The 26,440-nt window shown below is 39.4% G+C and overlaps 1 protein-coding gene across 1 annotated transcript in view; it reads left to right on the top strand.

The window, feature by feature from the left end:
- CRB1 (crumbs cell polarity complex component 1) overlaps nt 1-26,440 on the top strand; it is an 829,565-nt gene that overhangs the window by 705,008 nt on the left and 98,117 nt on the right. Inside the window, exon 10 of the mRNA XM_069232126.1 lies at nt 22,348-22,476. Within this exon, the coding sequence (XP_069088227.1) occupies nt 22,348-22,476 (129 nt within the window). The remainder of the gene's footprint in view (nt 1-22,347; nt 22,477-26,440) is intronic.

The following is a 26,440-nucleotide window of genomic DNA, read 5'->3' as shown; positions in this document are numbered from 1 at the left end:
GAACAGATCCGTGCCTGCGTTTTAGTATATTCACATGAGATGCGTTAAAATACCATCATCAATATGTAAATATTTCACATAATCAGTGAATATCCTAATAATATGGCATGGGTCCATCCCTCCTGGATCAATATTGAACACCCCTCTATTAATGCATTACACTGACCAGGAAGATGGGAAATATGATATTTCAATTTCTAAAGTTGTGATGGGAAAAGTGTGGAACCACGCCTTGGAAGCTGCCAGTAGCATAGCACAATTAACATGACACTGCTCAAATAAACAATCATCACAGAATTGCCTACATAAACTAATTAAAAGATCCATCCGTAGACCATGGACTTGTTTGAATGGCTGCACATTCATTGACCATGAATTAGTCCTGATCAGTTGTGAGATGTTAAGGCATTGCTCTGAACCTATAAAATGGCCATTGTGGAGTCAGAAATCATGAAGATAATAACACTGTTTAATTAAAACCAATCCTAACATTGCAGGTATAAAACACACACCTACACGATAAACCAGGAAAGTCCCTTATTATTATTTGTGTCAAGCCACAAATTAGCCACCTTAGTTCCACTATTCTAGTAAATTACGCCAATATTACAATAATCAACTGAAATTTACCTAGTAGCTCAAATAACCTAAGCAAACCATCGAGGAAATGTACAAACTAGAGTCGTGCAAACCTCTAAAACGCTTCCGGAAGAATTATCACTCTGGAACGGCACCTCAAAGTGCGAGGCACCATTAAATGAACCCACAAATCCATACACACCGAAACATCCTGAAATAATGACATCATCGAAGGAATGCTGGCAGGTTCTTGAAAACTCCTCTAATCACGCAACTGCACCACTAAATTCTCTCATTAATGTCATAAGTTGTAACAATTCCCACATTTTCTCCATCGGTCAATACGTTCGTCATAGAAATTGTGCTACCTAAATGAATACCCTCACCCAGGGCATGATTCCTTGAAATGTATTTCTACATCGATTATTGTCATCAGTAAAAAAAAAAAAAAATCACACAGTAATGTCATTTTCCCGGGCTTTTCCACCAGCAGGGTAATGATCCAGAAAATATGTACAGGTCTGCCAGAAAAAAGCACCTGCTTTACCATGATCGCAGGAAACCCGAATGAAGCACGAATTAGATGAATGGTGGACCAGAAGATGAAATACCCTCCTTAGTGACTCAGATGCTCCCCAAAGATAAGACGGAAAGACATCAGTCTCTCGATCACAGAACATTCACTTAGTAACATCAGGATCCTGGTATAAGTTCTGTGGTGCGTGCATCAGGCAGAAAATACCTCCTAAACTAGCACTATTAACTCACAAACTAGCAACAACACTGTATGCAATTCGCCTTGGCATTGCAATGTTTATTTACACATACAACCTTTCACTTGCTATTTCGCAGGATTCCGTAACTAATTTTGGAATGCCAGAGGGAAGAGAAGTCTCTCCCCACAGGCTGAGCAAATATGTGTCTTCATAAAACCGTATTTAGATAACAGGGTTTTGGCAAAAAAGGGTGCAAATGATTTTGGGCATATTTTTTCATTAGCACCAAGTTAAAGTTGAATGCCTATTGTGCTTTTTCTGGTGGCCGGTTTAAATGGAGCAACAGCTTGACATTAAAACTAAGTGCTAACAGAGGACATACATTATTAAAAGGCACAAAAGAGTTTCTCAGTTGTTTAGTGCCAATCATGCCCAAATGTTTCCAGAAGTTTAAATTGGGTACACGATTTGGCAGTTACCCATCACAAATGGTATTTGTGACTGGGTATTATTGTGCTAACTTTTATATACTAAGCAGGGGCGTAGCTTCCACTGGTGCAGCAGGAGCAGTGACACCTGGGCTACTGAACCCTGACTATTGCTGTATTTCACAGTCAAACAGTGGCCAAGGGGCCAGTTTACTTCCTTGCAGTCGGGCCCATGGCACATTGACTATACCACTGTTCATAAGTCAAAACAACCTTAATGTTCAGAGGAGCAATTGACCTTTGGCCCTCTGAAACCGTAAAGCTGTGTTCACTGAAGCTGATTTTGTATAACAGGAGTAAGAACATTGATTGTAGGGACCTGGCCCCACCTCAAAGCCTGACACAACCACTTGCAGCCATATGCATCGATTCACCCAAATGCTAGAGGTAGCAGAAGTGACACCATGCACCATTTGATATTAATGACATTTTAGGAAGAAACAGCATATGGGATTTGCCCCCACGCTCTTCCCAGGAAGTGATGTCAAATGGCCATAGCAGTGATTATATCACAATACCTGGCATTACTGAATTCTTTAATAACTGAATGATTTATAAAACAATACAACACAGCCAAGTGTACATGTTGGATTCCCACTATATGACAGTGTTGACATGCTATGTCAAGGGAACTTTAATTCTTTCTCCTTGTTTTGCTGAAAAAATGTGTTTACCAGAAAAGGATTGGCAAAGCAGACACTTTAGTTAAATATTTGGTTTGCTGTATTAATTTTACCAACTTTGCTGGACAAAAAGTCCTTGCTTTCTCATCTGGGCCCAGACAAAAAGACCTTTTTCATAGATGAGATTAACCAAGAGCAGCAAATCAAATCAACTAATACATCAAAGTTTTCCATTCCATCTTTACGAGTCAAGGATGAGAGTTGGTGTGATTCACAAAGCTTTAGTTAAAATCTTTTAGTAAGTAAATCGTTATTGTTCAGCAACAAAATCTCAATCAATTGGTAATCGATATAAATCATCAGTATCAGATTAAGTGCATAACAAATTTTCGATAAAGGAAAAATCCCCATTCTAAGCTATGGAGAATGAGAGGAAAGCACCAGTTAGAACCCATAAAGAGCTTTAAATTCAAGAGGTGAAAGCATCAAGGGGGTTATTACAACTTTGGAGGAGGTGTTAATCCGTCCCAAAAGTGACGGTAAAGTGACGGATATACCACCAGCCGTATTACGAGTCCATTATATCCTATGGAACTCGTAATACAGCTGGTGGTATATCCGTCACTTTACCGTCACTTTTGGGACGGATTAACACCTCCTCCAAAGTTGTAATAACCCCCAAAGTCTTTAGCATAAAACCTCAAATCTTTAATCAAAACAGACCTTCCCATAAAGAGATATTCAAGAAACTCAGAGTCTTAGAGCAACATAGATTTGAGCAGGTAAAATAAAAGTGTCTCTCAGAATATATCTGAGAAGTATCTACTGGATTCCAGACTCTCTGCAGAGCCCTTTGCAAAGTTAATGTGCAGGATCTGCCTGACTACTCTGGGAAAACACACATTTATAACATTCTCAAATCTGTAATTGAAACAAGTTGTTGCAGCCTTAAGGCAGCCCATCCCGTCAATGCTCTATGTTATCATGGGAACAGGAAAGCTTTCATCATCAAAACAGTCAAGGGACAATGGCTCACAGATATTAAACCTTACAATGAAACATTATGTGAAACATTTTGTAAGTTACAGATGTGTTCTCACCATTCACTTTCTATAAGATAACTGCAGTTCATGGTTAGGCCTCTACATCACACCAGTAGGTAATGGGTTTCTCACCCATCTAAACTAACAAGCTTCATTGTTCATGCAAAACATTTCACGAATATTTAAAAAAAAACATTTTAATACATTATCATATTCTATTAAAACTATGCCTATGGGTAGGTTGAAAGCTAACATTTTCCATTGAATCATACATTCCTCAGCATGTCAGCTTATCTGAATATTAGCATTTCAAATTTCTGACCTAGGTCAGAGTTTGAAAGACTGCAGAATGCATTTTTCTTTTCTTTTACAGAGTTAACACTTACAATTGTGAAAGCCTACTACTTTTAAAATATGGCTTTTTGTTTAAAGTCTCCATGTTATTTATATATGTTAATTGCATTAATTTTCTTTATCCTAAAAAGCGTCAGCAAGGTATAGATTTACAAAACACGAAACAGCATTAGAAACATATTTTTTATACCACATACTGTCATGTTTTTATAGTTCCCCTAATGTATACTGCAATGAGAAATGTATTGATAAATGATAGAGATAGAAAAAAAGATTTAAACAGATAGCTGTTTACATGTATTATTCAAAACAAAGCATCTATTGAATTTGAGCTATGTTATTAGTTTAAGTTATGTGTTATTAATACATTTTTCATTTATGATCATTTGCAAAGCATTATTACTTGTGTGAAGCACAGGGGTGAACTTGTTTCATTTAAACACGTTTTTCATGTATTCACAATATTGAAGTATGGGAGCATCTCGTTTAAGAATATTTGGTTTGTACTTCATCTGTTTTATTTAATCAGAACAGTATACATTGCACTGCTGAATTTATTCATTTACAACACCGAAAACATAATGTTCTGGTCCAAGCAGAAGCTGCAGAAAGTAACCTGTGCTTACAAGGTAATGCTTGTCTTCTGTTCTTGCAGTGATGGCCGATGATCTTTGAAAGTTAGTTGGAATAATACTTGCCCTGAGTTGTAGCGAGCGAAGCAAGTGAGTCCCACCATCTCTAAGGTGGGTTGAGCAAATGAATCCCACTATCTCTCGGGCAGGTTGAGAAAACTAAACTGTTAGAAAATGGGGTACAATAGTGAATTTAAAAGCACAATTTATACATAATGCAAAGGATCTAAAAAGGGCACTATTAAATATTCAAATCCTTTCATGGAGTGTCAAGCCAAAAAAACCTGACCCTCTCTAGTTGTTGACCACCTTTTTTCAAACTGTTCTATAGGTGCTCCCCTATCTTAAACTGTATCTCCATTGTGCCAGGGCTAGCATATTGTCATGAGTGTCCCCCATATGCCATGGTCTTCCATAAGTTCAAAAGTACAGACACAACAGTGCCTGCATTTTAACATTAACCTTATGTCGAAAATTGCCTCTAGTATGTCAGGCTCAGTATTTTGTGATAGTTATTCCCTCCCCAGTGCTACAGTTGCCTTTCTTTAAGCCAATAGTTACCTTCACTCTTCCCCTGGAAGCATTTTATCATGGGTGGCCCCATACCAGAAATTTCCTCTGTTATGTATATGCCAGCATTTTCCACTGGTGCCATAGGTGTCACAGTTGCCAAGTGTTACCTTCTTGTATGCCAGTGACAGCTTTCTGCCATGGTTGCCTCTATAAGCTAATAATTACATTCAGAATGCTCATGGCAATAGCAGACTAGCAAGCATTTCATTACTCTCACTTGCAGTTCACACTTGCTCTAAATTACTATGGCTCACTCATGTTCACTTACTGATTTTCACCCACAGTTATTCTAATTTACTACTTGTCACTCACTCCCACATAGGTGCTCACATTTACAAGCTCTTTCACACAAACATACTCTCTCTCACTTATGCACACAGCATACATTTAAAAACATTTTCATTTTTGCATACCTCCAATTACCCTGTTCCATTTTGTTAGTAAACTAATGTTGAACAATAGACCATTATTCATTATTAGCATAATAATGAAAACCAAGGTGAATGGAGCCATTATGCCCATACAGGAGAACTGTACCTGTGTTTGTGTCACACATTCTCCATCTCTGAGGCCAGGGATAGTAAAGGCAGTATTAAGGGTAGTAAGTTGCAATCCAGGGATCACAGTTGTGACCTCTGCTGACCCCTAAATGACATTCATGCTTGTAGCCAAAGTCAGATTATCTTACAACGAATGGGAAGGCCAAGTTTGTATCTGAACAGTATTCATCCACATGCCACATCTGCTTTAAGACTATCAAGAGATTAAAACATGGAAGCCAATCAGGCTTTTGTCCAGTAGATACTGAGTAGTACAGCTTAATTGAGTAGAGGTGAGGCTTGTCAGGGACTGTTGTACAGTACAGACATAGCATTTTTTCTCACAAGAAGAGTGGTGATCATGAACTTTCAAAGTAAGCAGTGAAAGTGAAAACAATAAGGAATTCAACATTATTTGAAACAAACACAATACAATGATAATAGTGTAAAAGGTAATATAGAACCAGAGATTATTGGATGTGGTAATACAAAAGATGCTAGACGTGACTCTTATTGACTAGAAATGTACAACTTAAGGGAAATCCAAGAGCTCATCGATGTAATTCATAGAAACCCTGTTAGATTTCACTTTTCTCTTTAAAAGAACATTACATCTTGATTGTTCCTAATGTTACCCTTCTCCAGTAATCTTGGGTGGTCATCTGACATGGCCAAACGGTTTTCTATAGAAAGAAAAAAATATATTACTCAATCTTGCAGAGACCATTCATTTCCTTACCCTGTACAGGAGGGTATCACACTCCCTGAGCCTAAGATTTTTCTTAAACATGGAATGTCATGTGAATACTTGTCAAATGAAAAAACAAATCTATAGGGTCACGCTTATTTGTAAATCAACATTTCAAATGCTTCTGGATACGATTTTCAAACACCTGAATCCTGAATTCAAAATAAACGTATGGTCATAGGATAAATTAAAACTTGAACGTATTTTGCACACTAATAGGCTTGTTGGTAACATTCAACCCTGAAATAGTGTAAATGTTCTATGAACGTGTCAACAATTATGTGCAATGTGCATGATTAATGCATGTGTCTCATACCTAAATGTGATTCAAGCCTGAAAAAAGGGTTAACTAAAGTATGTGTAACTAGGTGGTGATTTACAAAGATGAAAATATCTGCCATACATGTATGATTTGCAGAAAGTATGTGTAAACCAAACACTCATAAATACGTTGCTGATATGCAGAGGTGGCTGGGGATGTGAGCTGCAAAATGGTTATAGTTGATCAAAGTCATAACTATGTGGGTGTTCAGAAACCTCATCTGTTGCCTGAAAGTTCGAGGTGCAGGTATTACAGAAACGTTTGACGAGTGCATAGTTATGGCAGATTATCATAGGCTTTGTTTAGAAAGTGGAGATATTTCAGGGGAAAAAAACTTATGAAGAAATAAGTACCTCAGGAGAAAAGTTCTGAATTTAATAAATTTCCTAATCCTGCACTTCAACAGTCATACAATCTTTGCTTCACACATTACTAGAGCTACAAAACCAGACAAATGTCGGTGAGATTTGCACTAATCACTAACATCAATTATTCATTTTCCACACATACAAGTTCCAGTTTTCTGAATCGGGTAAAAAAAAAATATGCCTCAAATGATCCCGGAGAACTGGAGGTGGCGGAGATTCTAATCCGGCATTGCAGCACTGCATGCAGCGCTGCCCTGTGGATCACAACCTTGTACTCCACCAGCCTTTTCATGGCGGTAACACTGCCATGAAAAGGCTGGCAGAGGACAGGTGCAGGGGGGCGCCTGCACTGCCCATGCACTTGTCATTGGCAGTTCAGCGCCCCCCGCCTAGCACCGTAGCAATGTTTTCTGTCTGCTTTGCATACAGTGAATAATGCAAGGTTGTTTGTGCACCCTGCTGGCTACAGCATTACCGCCGGCTCGATTACAAGCCGGAGACAATGCCGTAGCATCTTTAACGCTAGGCCGGCGGGCAGAAACTCAAGTTTCCGCCCGCTGACCTAGCAGGAAGCTCATGATGACTCCGATGGGGAGGTCGCCACATAGGTAGCAGCCACCTTGTTGGGAGATTGGCGGACAGGCTTTTCCATCTGTCAAACTCGAAATGAAGCCCATAGTGTCATTTCTCATACATAAAAACACATTTAAAGAAGTGTTGCTGTGTTTCTTCTGAAACTGAGTTACAGGGAACATGAATTTAATAGATATGTGAAACAAAATACATTTTGGCGTCTACTTTACCCCGTCTACAAGTTCATATATTTTACACATACCTGCTCATAGTAATGGCATATTCTCTTGCAAAATGTGCCTCACACTGACGCTGCTTCAATCTTCAGAAAAAGGATAACAGGAAAGTGAAATACATTATATAGTAATAGGACAGTCATACATTACTCTTCATGAGTATACCTATACCTCATAATTCAATGGTGGGTGCCATTATCTCCAGGAACACCAAGTCTAGTGAAATACAGATTGTGACAGCAGAGTCCACACAGGCTTTTAGTGGATATTAACTTTTCCATTAACAATGTCATGTGCTTACTCTAATGTAGAAATGTAAAGACATCATATATTCAATATGAAGAGTCAATTAATATAAATGGAAAACGTAATGATGTGTACATCCTCAAAACCCCAAAAGATTTAATCTGTATTCCTTGTGATGCACTCTAGCTATTAAGGATATTTCAGTGTGATTAAAAACCACCTATCATGCATTGTACTTTAGGTTTAATCCATAACAACAGAACATATTTTATCATAATTTGGCTAATTGGCTGTATAATGTTTGGGCCTCTAGTCTTAATTAACTGGTTCATAAAGATTTGTGCAAAGTACTGTTGAAACACAAACATGTGAGATCAAATATAATACTGAATTAAGAACATATTTCGAAATAATTGGCAGAAAAATCCAAAGTGAGTGTGCCCCTGCCAATCAAGGTTTAGCAGTTGTTTTTAGGGATAGGCAATATTGTAATGGGTTGGCTTTAAGACAAATTAAAGATAATGTAAGCTACCTGATGCTCTCAAAAGACCTTGCTTTGAAAAATATGAAATGTAATATGTATTAAAAGAAACATTTGATAATGGTTAGACTAATAAAAAGCCCAACAATGTATTTCCCAGCACAAGACTCTCCAATGATATCAGTATTATGTTCATCGCATAATATACATAAGACATACACTAGACACCTTGACAACATATCTCTAAGGTACACATAGTTTGCTACAATATTTTTTATGTTAATACTTCTACAACCTTTTATAAAAGGGACATAAGCATATACATACAATACTGAATTCGGTATTTATTTTTGAATCTGCATTGTCCAGCAAACACATAACAGATCTGTCACATTATAATAGATAACAATCACAGTTCATTTAACATGAACGTATACAAAAGGGCATCCTAGTACAGATTCCCTTCACTTTATAGGTCATCTAAGTTCTTTAAAGTAAATTAGTGGATTAAAACTAAAAAGAGAAAAAAATAAATCCTCATTATTTCATCACATGTGAGTGCGTTCACCAAACAATCCATCGATCAGGACATGTCTCAGATCAGACTTTGAAAAATACAATGACTGTGCTTACCATGAGCTACATGGCACAATGAAATGCAATTCTTTAAAGCAAAATAAGAAAGATCCACAAATTAATCCTAAACAGCCCTCCATCTTCTCTCTTCTCTGTACCAAACAACCTCATTGCCTGCTTACTACAATGATCCTTCTCCACCTTCAATCTGCCTCTGAGGAGGAAATAATCTAGTGTGACTTCTAAGATCAAATCACTGAACATGTCTCTGGATCCTGGTCTTGCAACTCGGGGGGAAAAAGCCAGTCCTACTCTTTCATCTGGAAGGAACACCCTGATAAATTCTTCCCTTTCACTAGGCACTGTCAAAAGGCAACTGAGACATGCAATAATCCCATGTGTCTAAATAATGCCACTACAGACCTTCACGTACTGATCAATAGTCATCCCATATCACAATACCTTTGAAAAGTTCTGGAAGAATAACAAATAAACTATAAGAATACATTAAACTAAATCAGATATGACATGGCCTTCTGTTAGGTGTCTGTCAATTGAGAGAGCTTATATCAGCTCTGGCTACCATTACACAAGAACTCAAAACCACATTTGAAGGCCAACAAAGATTTTTGACTCTCTTAAATCTCTCTACCCTGGTTACAATTACATTGTACTTGTTAGAACTGACAGGCTTAGGGTGGTCTTCCCCCAACTTTTTTGTGTGCCTCCCTCCATTTTTTCTGACCTCATTTCTGTTGGTTTTAGGACTCTACACACTTCACCACTGCTGACCAGTGCTAAACTGCTTGTGCGCTCTCCCCTAACCATGGTAACATCCGCTCATACCCAACTGGCATATTTAATTTACTTATAAGCCCCTAGTAGAGTGCACCATATGTCTACAGGGCCTGTAAATTAAATGCTGCTAGTGGGCTTGCAGCACTGATTGCTCCACTCAGATAAGTAGCCCCTTAACTATGTCTCAAGCCGGCCATTGCAAGGCCTTGTGTGCAGTTTCGCTGCCACTTGGACCTGACATTTAAAACTACTTACCAAGCCTTAAATTCCCTTTTTCTTACATATAAGTCACCCGTAAGGTAGGCCCCAGGTAGCCCATAAGGCAGAACATGTACTTGTAAGTTTTTCATGTCCTTTTACTGTAAAAACTCCCAAAGTCGTTTACACTATTGTGAATCCTCTGAGAGGCCAGCATTGGAATTTCCCTTACATACATTTTGAGTGGTAATTTCCGATCTGAAAGAGTGGCATTGCCATGTTTGGTATGGTTGGTATGGTAGTGAGAAATCCTACTTACTTCTGAAGTTGGATTTAACATTACAATTTTAGAAATACCCCTTTTAGAAAGTAGGCATTTCTCTGCACTTACTGCTCTCTGTGTCTTACAGCCTGTTTTCAATCCACGTCTGGTCTGTGCTGGCTGACAGCTCCCCTTGTACATTCCACCTAGACAGCCATAAACACAGGACACATTCATCTGCATACTAATGAGTCTTCCTGGGCAGGAAGGGTGGAGGGGCTCTCACTTACATTTCAAAGGCTAGAGGCCTGACCCCACACAAAGGACCGATAACCCCCCACAGATCTCCTGGCAGGCAGGACTGGTTTGAAAGGGTAATTTGTGCACTTTAAAACCACTCTGAAGTCTCCTGTACTTCAAAGGCACATTTGGGTATACATACTGGGTCTATGACACCCTAAAATCAGACACTTCTGGACCTGCAACTGAACTCTGTCAGAAGTACTGCTGTGCTGGCCAAATGACTCCCTTGGTCAGCTTTTCTGGAACGGCTGATCTCTTGCTTGTTGCCCTGCTGCTCCCTGACTCTGCTGGAATGACTTTGCCTTTCCCCACAAGTGATCTCCAGGGGATTGTACTGAGCTTTCACCCTGTTAAGAAGTCTCAGGGCCATCAAAGACTTCACCAGAGAGAGAGAGAGAATCCATTGCACTGGTAAATCGATGCAACACCTGCAAAAATCAACGCATTGCCTACCAAATCGAGGCAGCACCTGTTTCATCCTTGCAGGTTGTTTTGGAGTTTCAGTGCATCGTCCCTGGGTATCAAAAGATCCCCACACTGCAGTAAGGAGCCAAGGCTGCTTACTCAGAAATCAACACATCACCTTGCCCGAGACGAAAGAATTGATGCATCACCTCTGCTGTGCCAGAAAAATCAATGCATCACTTTACTTTCTGACATATCTCCACCTCTACGGTCCTCTGCATTGTTATTTTTGACGTATCCCAGGTACTTAGTGTTAAAAAGATACCTCTATTGATTCCTATGGATTAAGACTTACCTAAAAACGCTAAAAAGTGATATCTAGACTTGTGCATATTGGATTCCTGTCATTTTGGCCTTGTTTTATTCTGATAAATATTACATATTTTTCTAAACTGCTGCGGAATACATTTTGTGGTGTTTTCACTGTGTTCCTGTATGAGTTATTGCACAAATACTTTACACATTACCTTCTAAGTTAAGCCTGCCAGTCTGTGCCAAGCTGCAAGAGGGTGAGCACATGATAATATAGGTTGTGTTGCAACTTACCCTGACTAGGTTTGTGGTCCCTGATTGGACAGGGTTCATACCTCTGCCAACTAGAGACCCAATTTCTAACAGTCCTGTAAAGACAAAGAATGTTTTTTGATTACAAGAACTGCTTTACATAAGTATCAGTTCTTTTGAGCAAGATTATACTAAACAAATATGCATAGGTCCCTCACAATCCTCACTTTGTAGTTCTCAGTTTGGTGTCCCGTAGGCTCTGCTCTTTCTTCACTCCAATGTAATTGCTATCTGTAGCCCCTTTCTTGCAAGTATACCAGTACAGGATTCTTATCCATCTATACACTGATAACACACAGTTCTACATTCGCATAGGTAATGATTTGGGGAGATATGATAACATCATCTACCACTTATAAAATCTATTGCTTATAGCTATGTATGACAATTGGCAATTTATTAAGCACATGAATAAATTGATGAATAAATAAATACTCTTACCTTATGACAACCACCAGTGTTTGTATCACAATCTACAAATATGAGGATTTACTAGATTTTAGCTCCTTATAAATTCAGAGAGTGTATAGAGCAGACACCTAACTACTGTAACTATAACTACAAAGGCTCAATGAGAGGCATACATTATTTGTGTTTGAGGGTTTTCAGATATTGCATTCTCTAACTACCAGAAACAGCCATTTCTTTCTAGGAAAGCATACTCATAATATCTTAAAATACATTATGTCATTACAATATTTGAAATGAGATGCCATTGCTCATCATCCCACAAATGAAGTTGACACCACAAAATGAAAACATTCATAAAGATTAATAATTCTTTGTAGAAATATAAACATCTGGAACAGATAGCAAGATATGCTAGCTATATTATATTACTATCACTGTGCATTAATAGTCAACATTATTTTCAAAATAGATGACCTGTGATGAGGTTCAACAAACCCAGTCTTATATACTCTGAGAAAAATGATATGTTGAAAAACACCTAATGCAATTTCAAAATAAATATTGATGGTATAAAAGTTACCTTAGCAATTGATAATAAAACAGTAAATTACTTTGCTTTACTGTTTGAAATAGCACTTTCTGCAGGGTTAGCCCTAAATTGTTTGCCCTTTTCCTTCTATTTTTCTGACCCTTTTTTTGTTGGCTTTAGGACTATGGGCACTTTACCACTGCTAATTGGTGCTAAAGTGCATGTGCACTCTCCCCTAAATTGTGGTATGATTGGCTAACACCTGTTTGGCATATTTAATTTACCTGTGAATCCCTTGTAAAGTGGTATACCATATATCCAGGGCCTGCAAATTCAATGCTTCTAGTGGGCCTGCAGCTTTGATTACGCCTTGCACAGAAGTAGCATTTCAAATGTGCCTCAGGCCTGCCACTGCAGTGCCTGCATGTGCAGTTTACTGCCCCTTTGACTTGGCAGTTCAAACTACGTGCCAAAGCCTAAGCTCCCTTTTTACTAAACCTAAGTCACCTCTAAGATAGGCCATAGAAAGCCCTATGGGCAGGGTGCTGTGTATGTAAAAGGTAGGACATGTACTTTTATGTTTTACATGCCCTAGTAGTGACAAACAGCATATTTCATTTTTCACTACTGTCAGTGCTGCACACCTCATAGGAAAGCATTGTGAATCCCCTTATTTATGGTTAAGTGGTAATTTCTGATCTGAGAGGAGTAGCTAGGGCATGTTTGGAACAGTAGTGAGAAATCTTGATTACTGTTGTAGTTGGATTTTACATCACTAGTTTAGGAATGCCCCTTTTAGAAAGTGGGTATTTCTCTGTGCTTATAACTTAGAGTATACTCTTTAGACAGCCATAACACAGGAGGGTCTAGGTGTGATAGAAGAGGCATCTGCATTCATCGGCATACTGATAGTCATCCTGGGCTAGGGGATGGAGGGTCTTTTGCATCTTACATGTCAGTAGTTTTGTCCTGCCCTCAAACAATGGGATAATTACCCCCTACTGATATCTGGAGACATGGCTGGGTTGGAGGGGGGTTGTGTTTCATATGAAAGGGTACCTTTGACATCAACCCCTGAACAAATGAATTTTTGAGTGTATGTACAGGGGCCCAGACACCATGATTTTTAGAGCATCTTTGGAACTGGGACTGAACCTCTACCAGAAGGACTGCTGAGCTGCAAAAGGACTTATCCGGATGGATCTTCGGTTGTTGCCCTGCTACCTGCTGCTGCTGGGTTGCACAGAGGACTCACTGGATTGCTTTTCTGTTTGGTGCCCTGCTGCCAGCTGCTCCTGTACTGTGGGTCACCAGACCCTGCGGCCCTGTCAGGAGGCACCACCATTGTTGCCTTGATGTGCTGGCCTGCATGCTTGCTTTGGGACCTACCCCTAGTGTTCTCCTGGGGATTGTTGACTGGTCCTTGCACCCTCAGAGCCTCTGGGTCAAAATGGTTATTGTGGGCTTCTGAATCTGGAAATACTTGCCTTGAAAACAGTGTAGGGTAAGTGTTGTATTTACTCCCTACTCCGGGGAAGTGCTGACCCTTTCTCCTCACCACTTGACAATGCAGTGCATGGAGAGAGTCTTGTAACATCCCTCTGGGTGAGCACTTGGTTTCCCTTCATCGGTGCTGAGTGCACCAGGGTGTCCGGCGGCACGGTTTGTGCATCCCTGCTGCTGTATTTTGCTTGACACGTGCTGCTTAAGCAGAGCATGCGTGAGTCAACAAGCTACTTTCACAGAGGCCTCTATGGAGACCTGGGAACAGTGCCCCCCGCAAAGGAGGCCGCGATGTGAAGCAGCCTGAGCCATTGGACTCCGCAACCGCCGCACTTCGAGAACTCCCTTCAGAGGAGCCCTGACAGCCAGACCACTGTGCTGGCTCTCCCTTTTCCCATTCCTGATGGAGCCTTCTGATGCATTATTCAGGAACCTCGAATGGACTAGGCATGCGAGGTACGTGCCAACAACCCACCCCCCGGTGTAGGGTGTTAGACTCACTGACAGCACGGGCCCGGCTGCCCAGGGCTGCCAAACTAATTTTTGTGGGAGGAGGACAATGTCACCAGGTCTGGAGAGGCCTCGGGGACCTCAGAAGGTACTCTGCTTTTGGCAGCTGCACTGCTCAGTTGCGGGCAGCTGAAGCTGTGAATCACTAGCAGGGGGTCCCATGAGGTTTCCCATGAGTTATGTGCCCCCCACCCTTTATTTGGGCGATACCTGGGTGGCCTATGGATACTAACAGCATGACGTGCTGCGGTTTCCACAGAGGCTCTAGTCACCACAGGGATTACCATTTGCCACCCGAACGGGAGCACGCCCTCCCCGTGTTCTATGTCTTGCCCATGAGTGCACTAGCCTGGGCCAAAGTTCACCTAAATACCCACAGTTAGCCTAATAGGAGCGCAAGTGGTCTGTACCACATATTGGAAGGCTTTAGATTGTGATTTATGTGTTTCCTTCCACATAACCAACTACATTCCAGGCCCATGGAGGTTATAGGTATTGTGATGCCTTCAGTATTACCTTGCATGACCCATATTAAAGAGTACTACTTTGACATTCATGTATTGGGCACAGTATTTTGCATCTCTTAAAAAGTCATTTTCTTCTGATATATGACATTTTGTGCCTTACTAATGAGTACTACCTGAGCAATGACTTTGTATGCAAATTAGGTCTAATGTTTAAGGTAATTCCCAGTCACACAAAATGTACAAAGCATTTAGGAGAGTCATGACCTCTGACGATAAGCCTGAGTGCTCTGTGCAAAGTTTCCAGGGGCTAAGCACAGGTTATCTTTGGTGTGTAACTTAATTTCCCTGACTAGAGTGGTGGGTTCTGCCTAGCCGAGGTGCATACCCTAGCTAACCAGAAACCCAATTTATAACATTAACATATTGAATATCCTAAAAATGCAAAGTTTGATACAGTTTCTTTCTAAAAGCATAGGATACAAAAATATGCTATTGGAAGCTATTCCAATAATACTCCATTTACACCTGCCAGGAATGTGCAAGAGACCTCCTCACAGGTCGTAAATGCCACAGATTTCTCAACCATGAGTGTGGAAAAAGCTGAGGTAGTAAATCTCACTCAAGGGGTATGAAGTGGGTGTTAAAACACATGGTCGGTTTTATATGTTTGCAAACATCTACAACCTTTAATGTTTCTAAATATTTGTAAACTAAAATCCATCCCCTTTTCACCCTGTATATAGTTGGAAAGTCCCTCTCTCCTTCCAGGTTGAGAAGGTGAATGGATGTCCCCCAGATTTGGTGGGTGTGTTGCTGAAGAAATTCCATCATGGGAGAAACGGTTTCCCACAGAGAGAAAGAAAAAACATGCATTTGTATCGGGGGCTGTATCCTCCTGGCACACAGCGGGAATAGGAGCCCTGGGAATGTCATGTGACATTGTTAGATGTACAAATGGAAACTTGTACCTGGCACAGTTTTCCAGATCCACCTCTATGAATGTTTGTCCACAGGGAAAAAGGTAAAAGTGCATTCAAGTGGCAGTATATATCAATGGCCATACTTTAAACACTTTTTATAACTAGGGCCATATATGCCTACATTTAAGAAATACAATTTAAGGGCTTTGCTTCAGTCCATTAACAGGAATAAAAAACGATTTTATCTAAACCTTAAATGGTACAAGAAAGACAGAAAAGGATGTCATGAAACCGTAGAATTTACTTGCAGGATGCTTTTCACGATGCAAGACAAGATAAACGTGAACTTATGAACAACCATTTCCTTTGAAAAATACAAAGAAAGAATATAGAGTTATATTTTGATCAATGTACTACAAAATAGAAAATGGGGTATTATTGTGATATTTGAAAACAATCAGACCTAGGGCATTGTTTTTTCATTACAAAAGAAAGCCACATACCCTTCTTTAAATTGTTCAAATTTCATTAACATAATTAATGGAAATGTGGAATATATAGGCAATACAATCACACTAAATCACTACACCACATGTCACAGAGCATATGTGATATGTCAAGAGTCAATGGGGCTTACTTTATGTGCAACAAATATGAAGTGACATGTGGTAAAGGTGTCAAATTTAAATACCAGTCTTCAAACTTCATTTATAAGATACATTTTTGTTTTGAATTGAAAAACAATATTAGCAGAGGAGATTCAAGACACTGAAGGGAAAACAATTATAAAACCATCGTCCAGACTGAGAGACCCCTCCAAGAAACAATTGCAAAAAGAAGATTTTGTGTTACCCATTCTACTATAAAGTCTGGATTTGAGACATTTACTTTAAAATTTTGATAGGCTTTTGATAGATACAGATGTGTCCCCCGAGTTGCCAAGAAGTGCACCTAAAATGTATGCACCTGAAAATATAACATATTTTGTTGAAAAGCTGTCATTTAACGCAAACTGTCCATTTTACCATGAACAACATTCTGAAATTTATAATTATACCAACATTGTGAAATGTTTGTCATGTTTTGATAAGGCATCAATGTGACAATAGGCATATGCTCTTTAAAGTCCAAATTTGTTATGGTACACAGAAGATCAGATGTATAGTTGCATTGTATTCTTTCAGTATTGCAGACCATCTATGAAATATTGTGTTAATTTAGCCTATGAACCCTAAGTAAACTCCTTTGTACAGAAAACATAAAGTCATACATTTGGGAAGAAGCAGAGACTGTCCTCAGTCTTTTTCCAGGCAAATAGGAACAGTCCAAATGCAATCTATTTCTTGTCTTCTCAGATTCCTGCAGCAATCTGAGTTGCGAGTGATGAAACATCACAACTGTAGTATGCTGAAGGTGAGACATTCAAGGTCAATCCCTCTTACCCTTCCCATGGGGGTCCACTTACCCCCTTGGGAATATGTCACATTTTGTGGAGAGAAGATGCACCTAGGAGGAAAATGGGTGAGGAGAGGTCGAAAGACACACACACTTTGCCTGTTTGTGAGTGAACACAAGTCAGTGAAGGAGCCAAAATAAGGGGGAGTTGAAGGCACATATAAATCCTGCTCAGGAACTGAACTAGGATGAAACACCACTACAGTTGTACATCTTTGCCAACCCAGGCCTAGTCATGTTACAAACAATTACTTCTGTCACTTGGTCAGACCTCTACCTAGTTACCTTCCAAAAAAGACACCAGAACACATCCCAGCTAACACTACCTTGCCCTCCACTACATATCAACCTTGGAACAAGCTAAATTTGGATGAACTAACAAACCTGCATACCTCAAACACAGATCTGGTCACAATCAATTCTGTACAAAGACTCTATGAATGGCTCCAGAAAGCCTTTAATCTCCTCATTCCACTGAACACATCTACACATAACAAAATAAAACATACCAATTGGCTAAATGCAGAATCATAAAAGATCAACAAACAAATTGCTATGCTTTAATGCAACTGGCTCAAATCAAAAAACCCTTAACACAAGATATGCCTGTACAGACACATTAGAATATGCAAGTCTGCAATCAAAAAGTAAAAAAAAACTCCAGTATTCCAACCAAATCTGCAATGCAATGTGTGCCAATAAAGAATTCTATAAAATACTCACAGAATTCAGTAAACCAAAATGCACATGATCTTCTCACCCCATTTCTCAAGATCTTTGTAACAAACTAGCAAATAATTACACAACTAAAACTATCATATTGGATTTTTATTTAAAAAAAACACAATCAACAGCCCAAACCCATTTCCTACAAACCTCTCCGGAGGAAAGCAAGTAAAGCCTCCATTATCCTTTAAAAAACTCTCTCCAACTGAATTTCTGGATCTTGTCAAAGCGAGCAAGACAGCAGGCTGCCCCTTGGACACTTTTCCACATCAAATGTTCAAAAACATTCTACTTTCTACTTCTGAGGCTGTCCCAGTCAGAACACTAATCAGCAACTCCTTAACAACAGGAGTTTTCCCAGAAGGCATTAAAAGAGGCATACATATGCCTGTTATTAAAAGACCTACCCTGGCAAATGGATCATTCTTGTGCAAACCTATAGAAAAAGCAGCTTTTGCCCAGATATCCTAATGCATTGAAGAAAATTCCATATTTTATGACGTCCCAGAGGAAGCCTTGAATTGCCCCTTATCTTTAGTGGGATGACCTAAACACATGGCAGACAGAATAGGGTTGCTGCCCTTCTTCTCTTGGATATTTTGTTGGCCTTTGACTCAGCAGATCATGACACACTAATCCAAATACTTGAGGAAGATGGAATAGAGGGCCCAGCTTCTACTTGTATTACATAAGGCCTGCACAACAGAACAAATGTTGTGAATACTCCTCCCTTTTCTTCTAAACCATGCAGCATTAGAGCAGGAGTCCCTCAAGGATCATTCATCTCACCCATGCCTTTCAACATCTATATGAAATAACTATCAGATCTCTTCAGCGGATTTGACTTCATCTGCAGATGATACACATATAATTCTGAAATTAGATGACCAAAAGATCATTGGAACATCAAACATCTTCAGTTTCCTTTGGGCCTTTGACCAATGGATGTAATGAAGCCACCTGTAATTGAATGCCTGCCAAATAGCACTACTCACCTGGGTGACTGGAAAACCTATGACCTTCTCTGTGCCTTGCCTGATGATCTGGGACCACTACCAAAAATAACTGAGGAGGTAAGAAACCTCAGAATTACCATGGATGTCAAGCTGTCAATGAATGCACAAGTATAGAAGGTAGTCAAATCAAGCTTTCTCACAACGAAAACACAGCGACGCATCTTCCAGCACCTAGGATTCCCTCACAAGGTTCAAGCTACCATATTGCTTGTACTATCTAAATTACCTTATGCTAATTATCTGTATCACAGCTCACTTCTGTGAACTATGAGATTACATAGAATTTAGAAAGCTGTTACTTGATGACTCCTACATGTGAAGCCAAGTGCACACATCTCCCCTGCCATGAGGGTCCTATACTGGCTACCACACACACAGCAATACATGGCATAATACCTCTCTTCATTAGAAAAATAAAGAAAGAAATACATGGAACAAAGAAACCTAAGCTCGAGAATGGCTCTCTGACTTATTGTTTCTACGTACAAGGAAAAAAACATGGGTGGAACATCTTCCTCTGTTTAGGATTATAAACTACGGAATTCACTACCCATATACATAGGATCTACTGATAACCATCTCAGCTGCAGAGGATTAGCCAAGAACAAGGCTATAGTAACAACATAGCAGTGTACCATGGCAGTATACTCAAACACAACCAACTGTGTTTCCTATAGCATAGACATGAAGTTGTTGTTATATATGTGTCATTGTACATTGAACTATGCTTTCAGTTGCGAACAGATACATGCATATGAGGAGGGAAAATGTACATTAAATATTGCTGATGCATTTTATATAGAAGAGTTCACTTTAGTCAGAAATAATCTTACAAAGCATCGTGCATATGTGTAAGTTAATTTCAGTTTTTTATTATAAAAAAATAAATAAGTACAATTCCTCTTTTCATCCTTTGTACCATCTCTCCTCTCTCTGATACATCCCAAAGCTTTCTAACTACTATGAACCCCTAATCTTCCTTCTTAATGCTCCCCTTCTTTTTTACCTCTAAAAACCGATACATCCAAACACTATGCAACCAGTTCTGACAAAAACAACGTACCACTCCTCCTTTCAAATCCACTCCCATCATTCTATCCCTCCTCTATACTCTACTAAACACACAAGAAATCAAGATCACAAACCTAGCTCAACTAATGCATGAAGAATGCAAAAAACTAGCAATCTCTCTTATCTCTAATCTTGGGCTCTGGAATAGTGCGCTACTTGCTGCAGATCGCCTCAACGCCTCATCAGGGGCACTGAGGGCTTTATAGATAACATTGACAATTATCTCCCACAGCCACAGAGAGATATGACATTTTGTCAGTTAGATGCCTAGTAGTTTGTGTTACACCACATCATGGCTTTAAGTGAATAAATGTCTGTTAATATACATAAAGAACCGTGTCTCAACAACTGCACATCTGTGCTTCTAAATTCAGACTACATGTATTCACAGATGTTCCACCCATCAGTGCCCATGTTGCCAGTGATGTGATTAATCCATTTATCGGCCTTTGTTACTTTGTGCACTGTTTGAATGGGATAATTAATTATGACTTGATATATACAAAGTGACCTATTTGTCTTCTGCTCTTTTCATGTTGTTTGAAAATCGTAACGTGTGTGTATCTGCGTGAAGAATATTCACTTTAAATTCAACCTCTACAGTAATCCATGTGTCCACATACCTGTTGTGCCCATGAGGTCCTTTTGAGAAAAATTCCTCACAGTCATCACCCTCTGCATTGGTGTGTTTGTGAAAATACTGTTTGAGCTTATTGTACTAATGCATTGTTCCTGTTGTGGTTCATTCCCGATCGTCCTTCACAGTGTATACTCCTTGCCTGAAGCCTCTCCTCTCAGTGTGGTAAGAATGTATGTACCACTGTCCAGCTGTTCTTTTTAAGTGTTTTAGCCAATATGTCACTTTTTACTCTGCTTTTTTCCTGGCAGATTTAACACTTTTGCTTTTTAATTGTAGTTCCCTAGGTGTTTCCTTAGCGCTGCTAGTCAATCAGAAAATAAGACAACATTCAGAGTGCTGGAGAACTGTGCTGAGCTTCTTGGTCAGAGGGGTGGATGAAATCACTTGCAAAAACAGTCTCAAGATTCTTTTAACATTAAACACAGATCAGTTCAAGGGTTTCTAGTCAAAACATATGTTGGAAACGTTTAGCGCAAGACAGTAAAAGATTTATGAACCATACATACTCATAACCTGTAAAACCTCAAAATGAGCAAAGCCAATACGCTCTCAAGGGAAGCATACTGGTTTGTTCAGAGAAGGTGAAAACGCTTTTCCCTGACCTCAGATATAGTCATCTGAACATTCCTGTAATGACCCATTATGATATTTAGCAAAAATTATTAGTGACTAATGGCCATCCTTTTCAAGAATTAGTTCAACTGAGACATAAAAACATTTTACTCTGAAACAGGTATGTTACCTAAATAGAGGATTTTATAAGTGGTAGATTTCCCTTCCCTACTTTTTAATAAAGAGCCTGAGATTCCCAATTCGTTTTTTGGGCCATAATTCACATCTTATCCTCCTCTCTAGCAACCACTACTCTGTAAATTCACACATAGCAAAACTAAACTTCTAAAGTGTATTTTCCTGTTAATGCTGAAGAATTGTACTTACAGGAACCTGTCATGGAATTTATTTTAAAAAAAACAAAGTTTCCCTTCAAGTATACAAAGGATTATGACAGAAAAATGTAGATGGTATACATACAGAATGGATCCTTATACATTTTGCTTTATAAACAACCACAAAAACGTGGAGAATGTTATCTTTGCTCAAAAACGGTGTCACTTCTTGGGTGAAAACCAGTGCTGACTGTCTGCCCATGCACAGCTTTGATGGATAATACGTGTAATTTGAATGTTGCTGTACAGACATGCACACAAACACCGAACAGAGATAATCTATTATAAATCTACATTTCGTGGGGTAACCAGAGCTTCGATGTATCCTTTGCTTACATGGAAGTGTCAAACTTGGCCTTCTATGATATCCGTAGGAGTATGTCTCTTCTAAGTAAATGTTTAGTGTTAGTCAGAAAGAATCTCAAAAGGATTTTCTTACCAAGAGTTATACTGTCTTCCATCCAGGCACAGCAGATTACTCACATCAGTGTGTTCAAATGAAAAGAAAAACCTCACGTGTTTCAACTATGGCAACTGTACCGAGATTAAGAATGAGCTTCGCTGCATTTGCCTCCCCGGCTTCATGGGAGAACGGTAAGCATGTGAACTAATTGTTCAATATGTTCTTATGAATGCTCAGATGAAAATGTTATTTTCTGAAGCTTTCCATTTGTAAAATGAAACTCCTGCAATGTGGTAGCTGTTTGCACTAATTTTGGGATTTATGTTTGCTATTGGGAGTCATGCTGTAGTCGTTCCCCACTGTTTGACTGTGGTACAAATGATATGAAGAGATGCTTACATCAGTTGAAAGGTCCAATAAAATAATGAAGGTGTGGTAAAGATGGCACCAGCCACTCCACAAGAAATGCAACCTCCCTCCCAGCCCTGTCCACAGGCCTCGCCATGATACTATTGGAGTCTGCAGTACCTCACATGCTGAAAAATCACAATCCTGAAAACAACGAAACTCAGGGGACTGATCACTGTGTGTGTGTGTGAGAGAGAGAGACCTGATGCTAGTTTCTTCCCTTAGTACCTGGATTAACCCGGTTTTGGCCTTTAGCAAGACAACAGTTAGAGATTGTCTTTTCTTAGATCATTCCCTGGCTGTGCCACATCAAGACCTTGGCACTGAAATTGGGTTCCCTGATTTGTTTGCTTCAACTGAGAAGCTAGCCAAGAGTGGCCTTTGCTGGGTGATTAAAACATTTTTATCTATTATGTCCATGGAGCTGGAGGTAAGGGAGCTTTCTAAACCCACTGTAAGGGCGTACATCTTGTTAAAAACTTGTCCTTTAACAGAACCATATTTATTTGACACCTCGTTACCTTACCACCGCTTCCTGTTAAGTAGGTTCAGCCTAAATCTGGTACATTGGCTACTTGCTGTACCCCAGGGGAGACAGCAGGTGGAGTACTATGTTCCCTGCACCTGCAATAACTTTTCTACCCAGGACACTCTTCATTTTGTGCTTTTCTGTGATCATTTGAGTTTGCCACAACGACACTTTATTCTGCCCAAAGGGAAAGGTTTTGTACAGGGTAAACTGGCCATGGTGTATCTTCAGATACTAACTAGTCCCTTGGAGTGCTTTTTTGTTGCAGGTTTTGTAGTGGCTGCCTTTAGATATAGAAAAAGGTGCAAATGGTAGGACTTTCACTGTGCTATAAGTTTTCTGTCTTGTCGGGATTTTGCACATTTTTGTGCTTGTCTATTTAACTTATTTTCACCTGTTCATTTTAATGCTTTTATATTTTTTCTGATTCTTGTATGTGTACTTTTATGGTTTTTAAGTAACCAAATAAAGTAATTTCTGACTCTGACTGCTTAAAAATGAAAAGAGAAGACTTCCATGCTTGTTATACTGAAGGATACCTTCGAATATGACATTGGACTGTGGAAACAGATGACTTCATCCCTGCATTTACCTTCCCTTCTGTGTCCAGAATGCTGGCAAAGGACTTTTGGACCTAGCCTAATGATACTGACACTAAAGGTATAGGAGACCAGGTCCTGCTAGGGAAGCCCAATGAAACATGTCTACAGAGAGTGTAGAAGGCCCCGAAGATAGGAAGCGGTAGCCTGCCTGAAAAAACAGTTGAGTAAGCTACACCCGAACATTTCTCTTGTATGTGCACATAGTGCTTCTCTCTTGTTCCTGGAAAGTACAGAACGTCCTGTAGACTAAGAAACGTGGTGCTACTGCAAGGAAATCTCAAATATTAGTGAAAACTAGATATTTTGTTCTTGACTTGAACTGGAATTCTGTGGCTCCCCTTTACAACTGAAACATGTGGCTCTGTTTCTGAGAAGCCACATGTTATGATGTTGAGATTATTTCTATCAGGAAATGAGTGTTAAATATGGGTCTCAGAACAGTTTAATCTCTTTATAAGAAGGTCAGTGTGCCCAGCCTTCCTGATGAAGATGCAACTTTAATATTTTTTTTTGTCTTAGGAGGTTTTCTGGCACAGAACATTGTAGGCATTCAGGTATGTCCATCCACACAACTCCATGGCTGGCACTCTTCAGTAGACAGTAGGTTCTATTGTTGTCAGTTCACATACAGCATTTTTAATTTTTCCTCTAGTAATGAATCAATGCATTGCTATCCATCCACATAATGCCACTTTAAATCATGTTCATCCAGTTCTCCAGGCTATCATCTTATCTCAAAGGCATTACCCTGCTTTTTCAATGTCATGCAACATAAAATTTGACACCTATGGCTTATCCTAAAACAGTCTGCACTCTGTTTTGTTTTGGACAAAATTGTTCTCATCTTTACATTTATTCCAAATCTGAGATCCAAAGATGACTTGAGGAATTACTTTACCAGCATAAACACTAATATTGGCAACTGAAAATAGCATCTTTATCACTATCCAGTTCATTAAGAGATTTCATTATTATTTGGCCCAAAAAGGTAAAACTATTTATATATGCATACAAAAGTACCTAAACCAGTAAAATATTTAAATCACAACTGAAATAGTTATATTTTATACCACTCAACCTGAAGGAATTAGATTGAGGGGGGAGGCCCTGTACTATTTAAGACAGTAACATATATACATAAAGTGTGAAAGCAAAGTTACAGTACATCAAGGACAAGAGCAACTTAGGGCTGAATGTATACGCTTTTAGTCTGCAGGGTCCATATATAGCTTACAAACAGGCAGTTACACTGTCACCACCTATCACCAATGTATAGAACTAGAGGCTGTAATAAAGATTGAAAAGCGTAAAACTAATTAATCCAGCCCCCTACTAATCTTCTTCATGATCATTCTCCCATAGAGGTTCATAAATCATTCTTTCCTCATTCCTCAGGCACTCCACAGATATTGACCCACTTCAGACTGAATTCTGGTATTCAAGATTCCTTTCACAGCCAAATATGCTTTACTCACAATGTGCACACCAATATCCATCAAGATGTGCATAAGCCAAGTAGATCTCAAACTTTTATGGATGGATATAAAAAAAAACGGTATCATTGTTTCTATTGACAGAGAATTGTAGACACTGTGAGGGTAAAAAGAACCCGTACAGTCCCATGTCTTATGTTTATCATCAATAATTAAACAACCTAATCTCAGAGAACATAAATGGTTCTCATATATGGCAGAAGTGGTGTTCCAAAATAATGTTGCCTACTCAAAGCACTTTATCTATCAGATAAATGGTACCCAAGGCAGACCTTGCTAGCCTATCATGTTGACAAAATGTATATCTTTCCAAACTAAAGTCCGACCCCATCATAAGATTTCCTAGCTTTTGGTGCTTCACAATAAATAACAAGTTCAGCTGCCATACTTAGGATGTAAAATATGGAAACCAGAGAAGACTGTTTGATGCTTTAGGGGCAATGATTTACCTCACATGTTTCCTATAAAGATCTGTATTAGGTTTAAGTCTTAACCTATTTCATATTCTAAGGTCCTAAAAAACGTCCCCCATGATTGGTTTAATGCCCAGATCCACCGTGTGTATGCATGTGTAGCAGAATTGGGGTCCTGTGGCCCACATTAGCAAAGAACCAAAGGAAATACCTATTTTAATCATTCCTCCAAATCCCCAAAGTCAAAGCTGTAACCGAGGCTCCTGCAGAATAGAGGGGTCCAGCTATTCAGCCCCAAACCCATGAGGGTGTCCCAATTCAGGCTAAGGCCAATGAATATCTGTGAGATACCTGAGTCTCTGGGGTCCCTCATCACATTCTGCAGTGAGCCTCATTATTTTGTGTTACACCACACCACAGTTCATATCCAAACATATCTGTCTAGAGCTTTCATAAGTGATGGATTTGGCTCTGTCAGCTTCACTTACAACAAAAAAGACTTCTAGATGACCCTGTGAGTCTGCAATAATAAAATGTTCTCTTCTTCCTCTGGCACTTCAGAGTTCTTATTAAAATACTTAACTAGGTACTCAAAGTAGTCCCCAGACTCTAATACCTTTCATGGGGCCACAGGATTGCAGGCTAGCAGTATTAAATAATTCACAAATAACAAAATAGGAACTAGGGTGCTGATCATCTTGGAAACAGCA

Source organism: Pleurodeles waltl, chromosome 4_2 (assembly GCF_031143425.1).
Source record: "Pleurodeles waltl isolate 20211129_DDA chromosome 4_2, aPleWal1.hap1.20221129, whole genome shotgun sequence".
Lineage (NCBI taxonomy): Eukaryota > Metazoa > Chordata > Amphibia > Caudata > Salamandridae > Pleurodeles > Pleurodeles waltl.
This window is presented reverse-complemented; position numbering and strand designations above follow the sequence as displayed.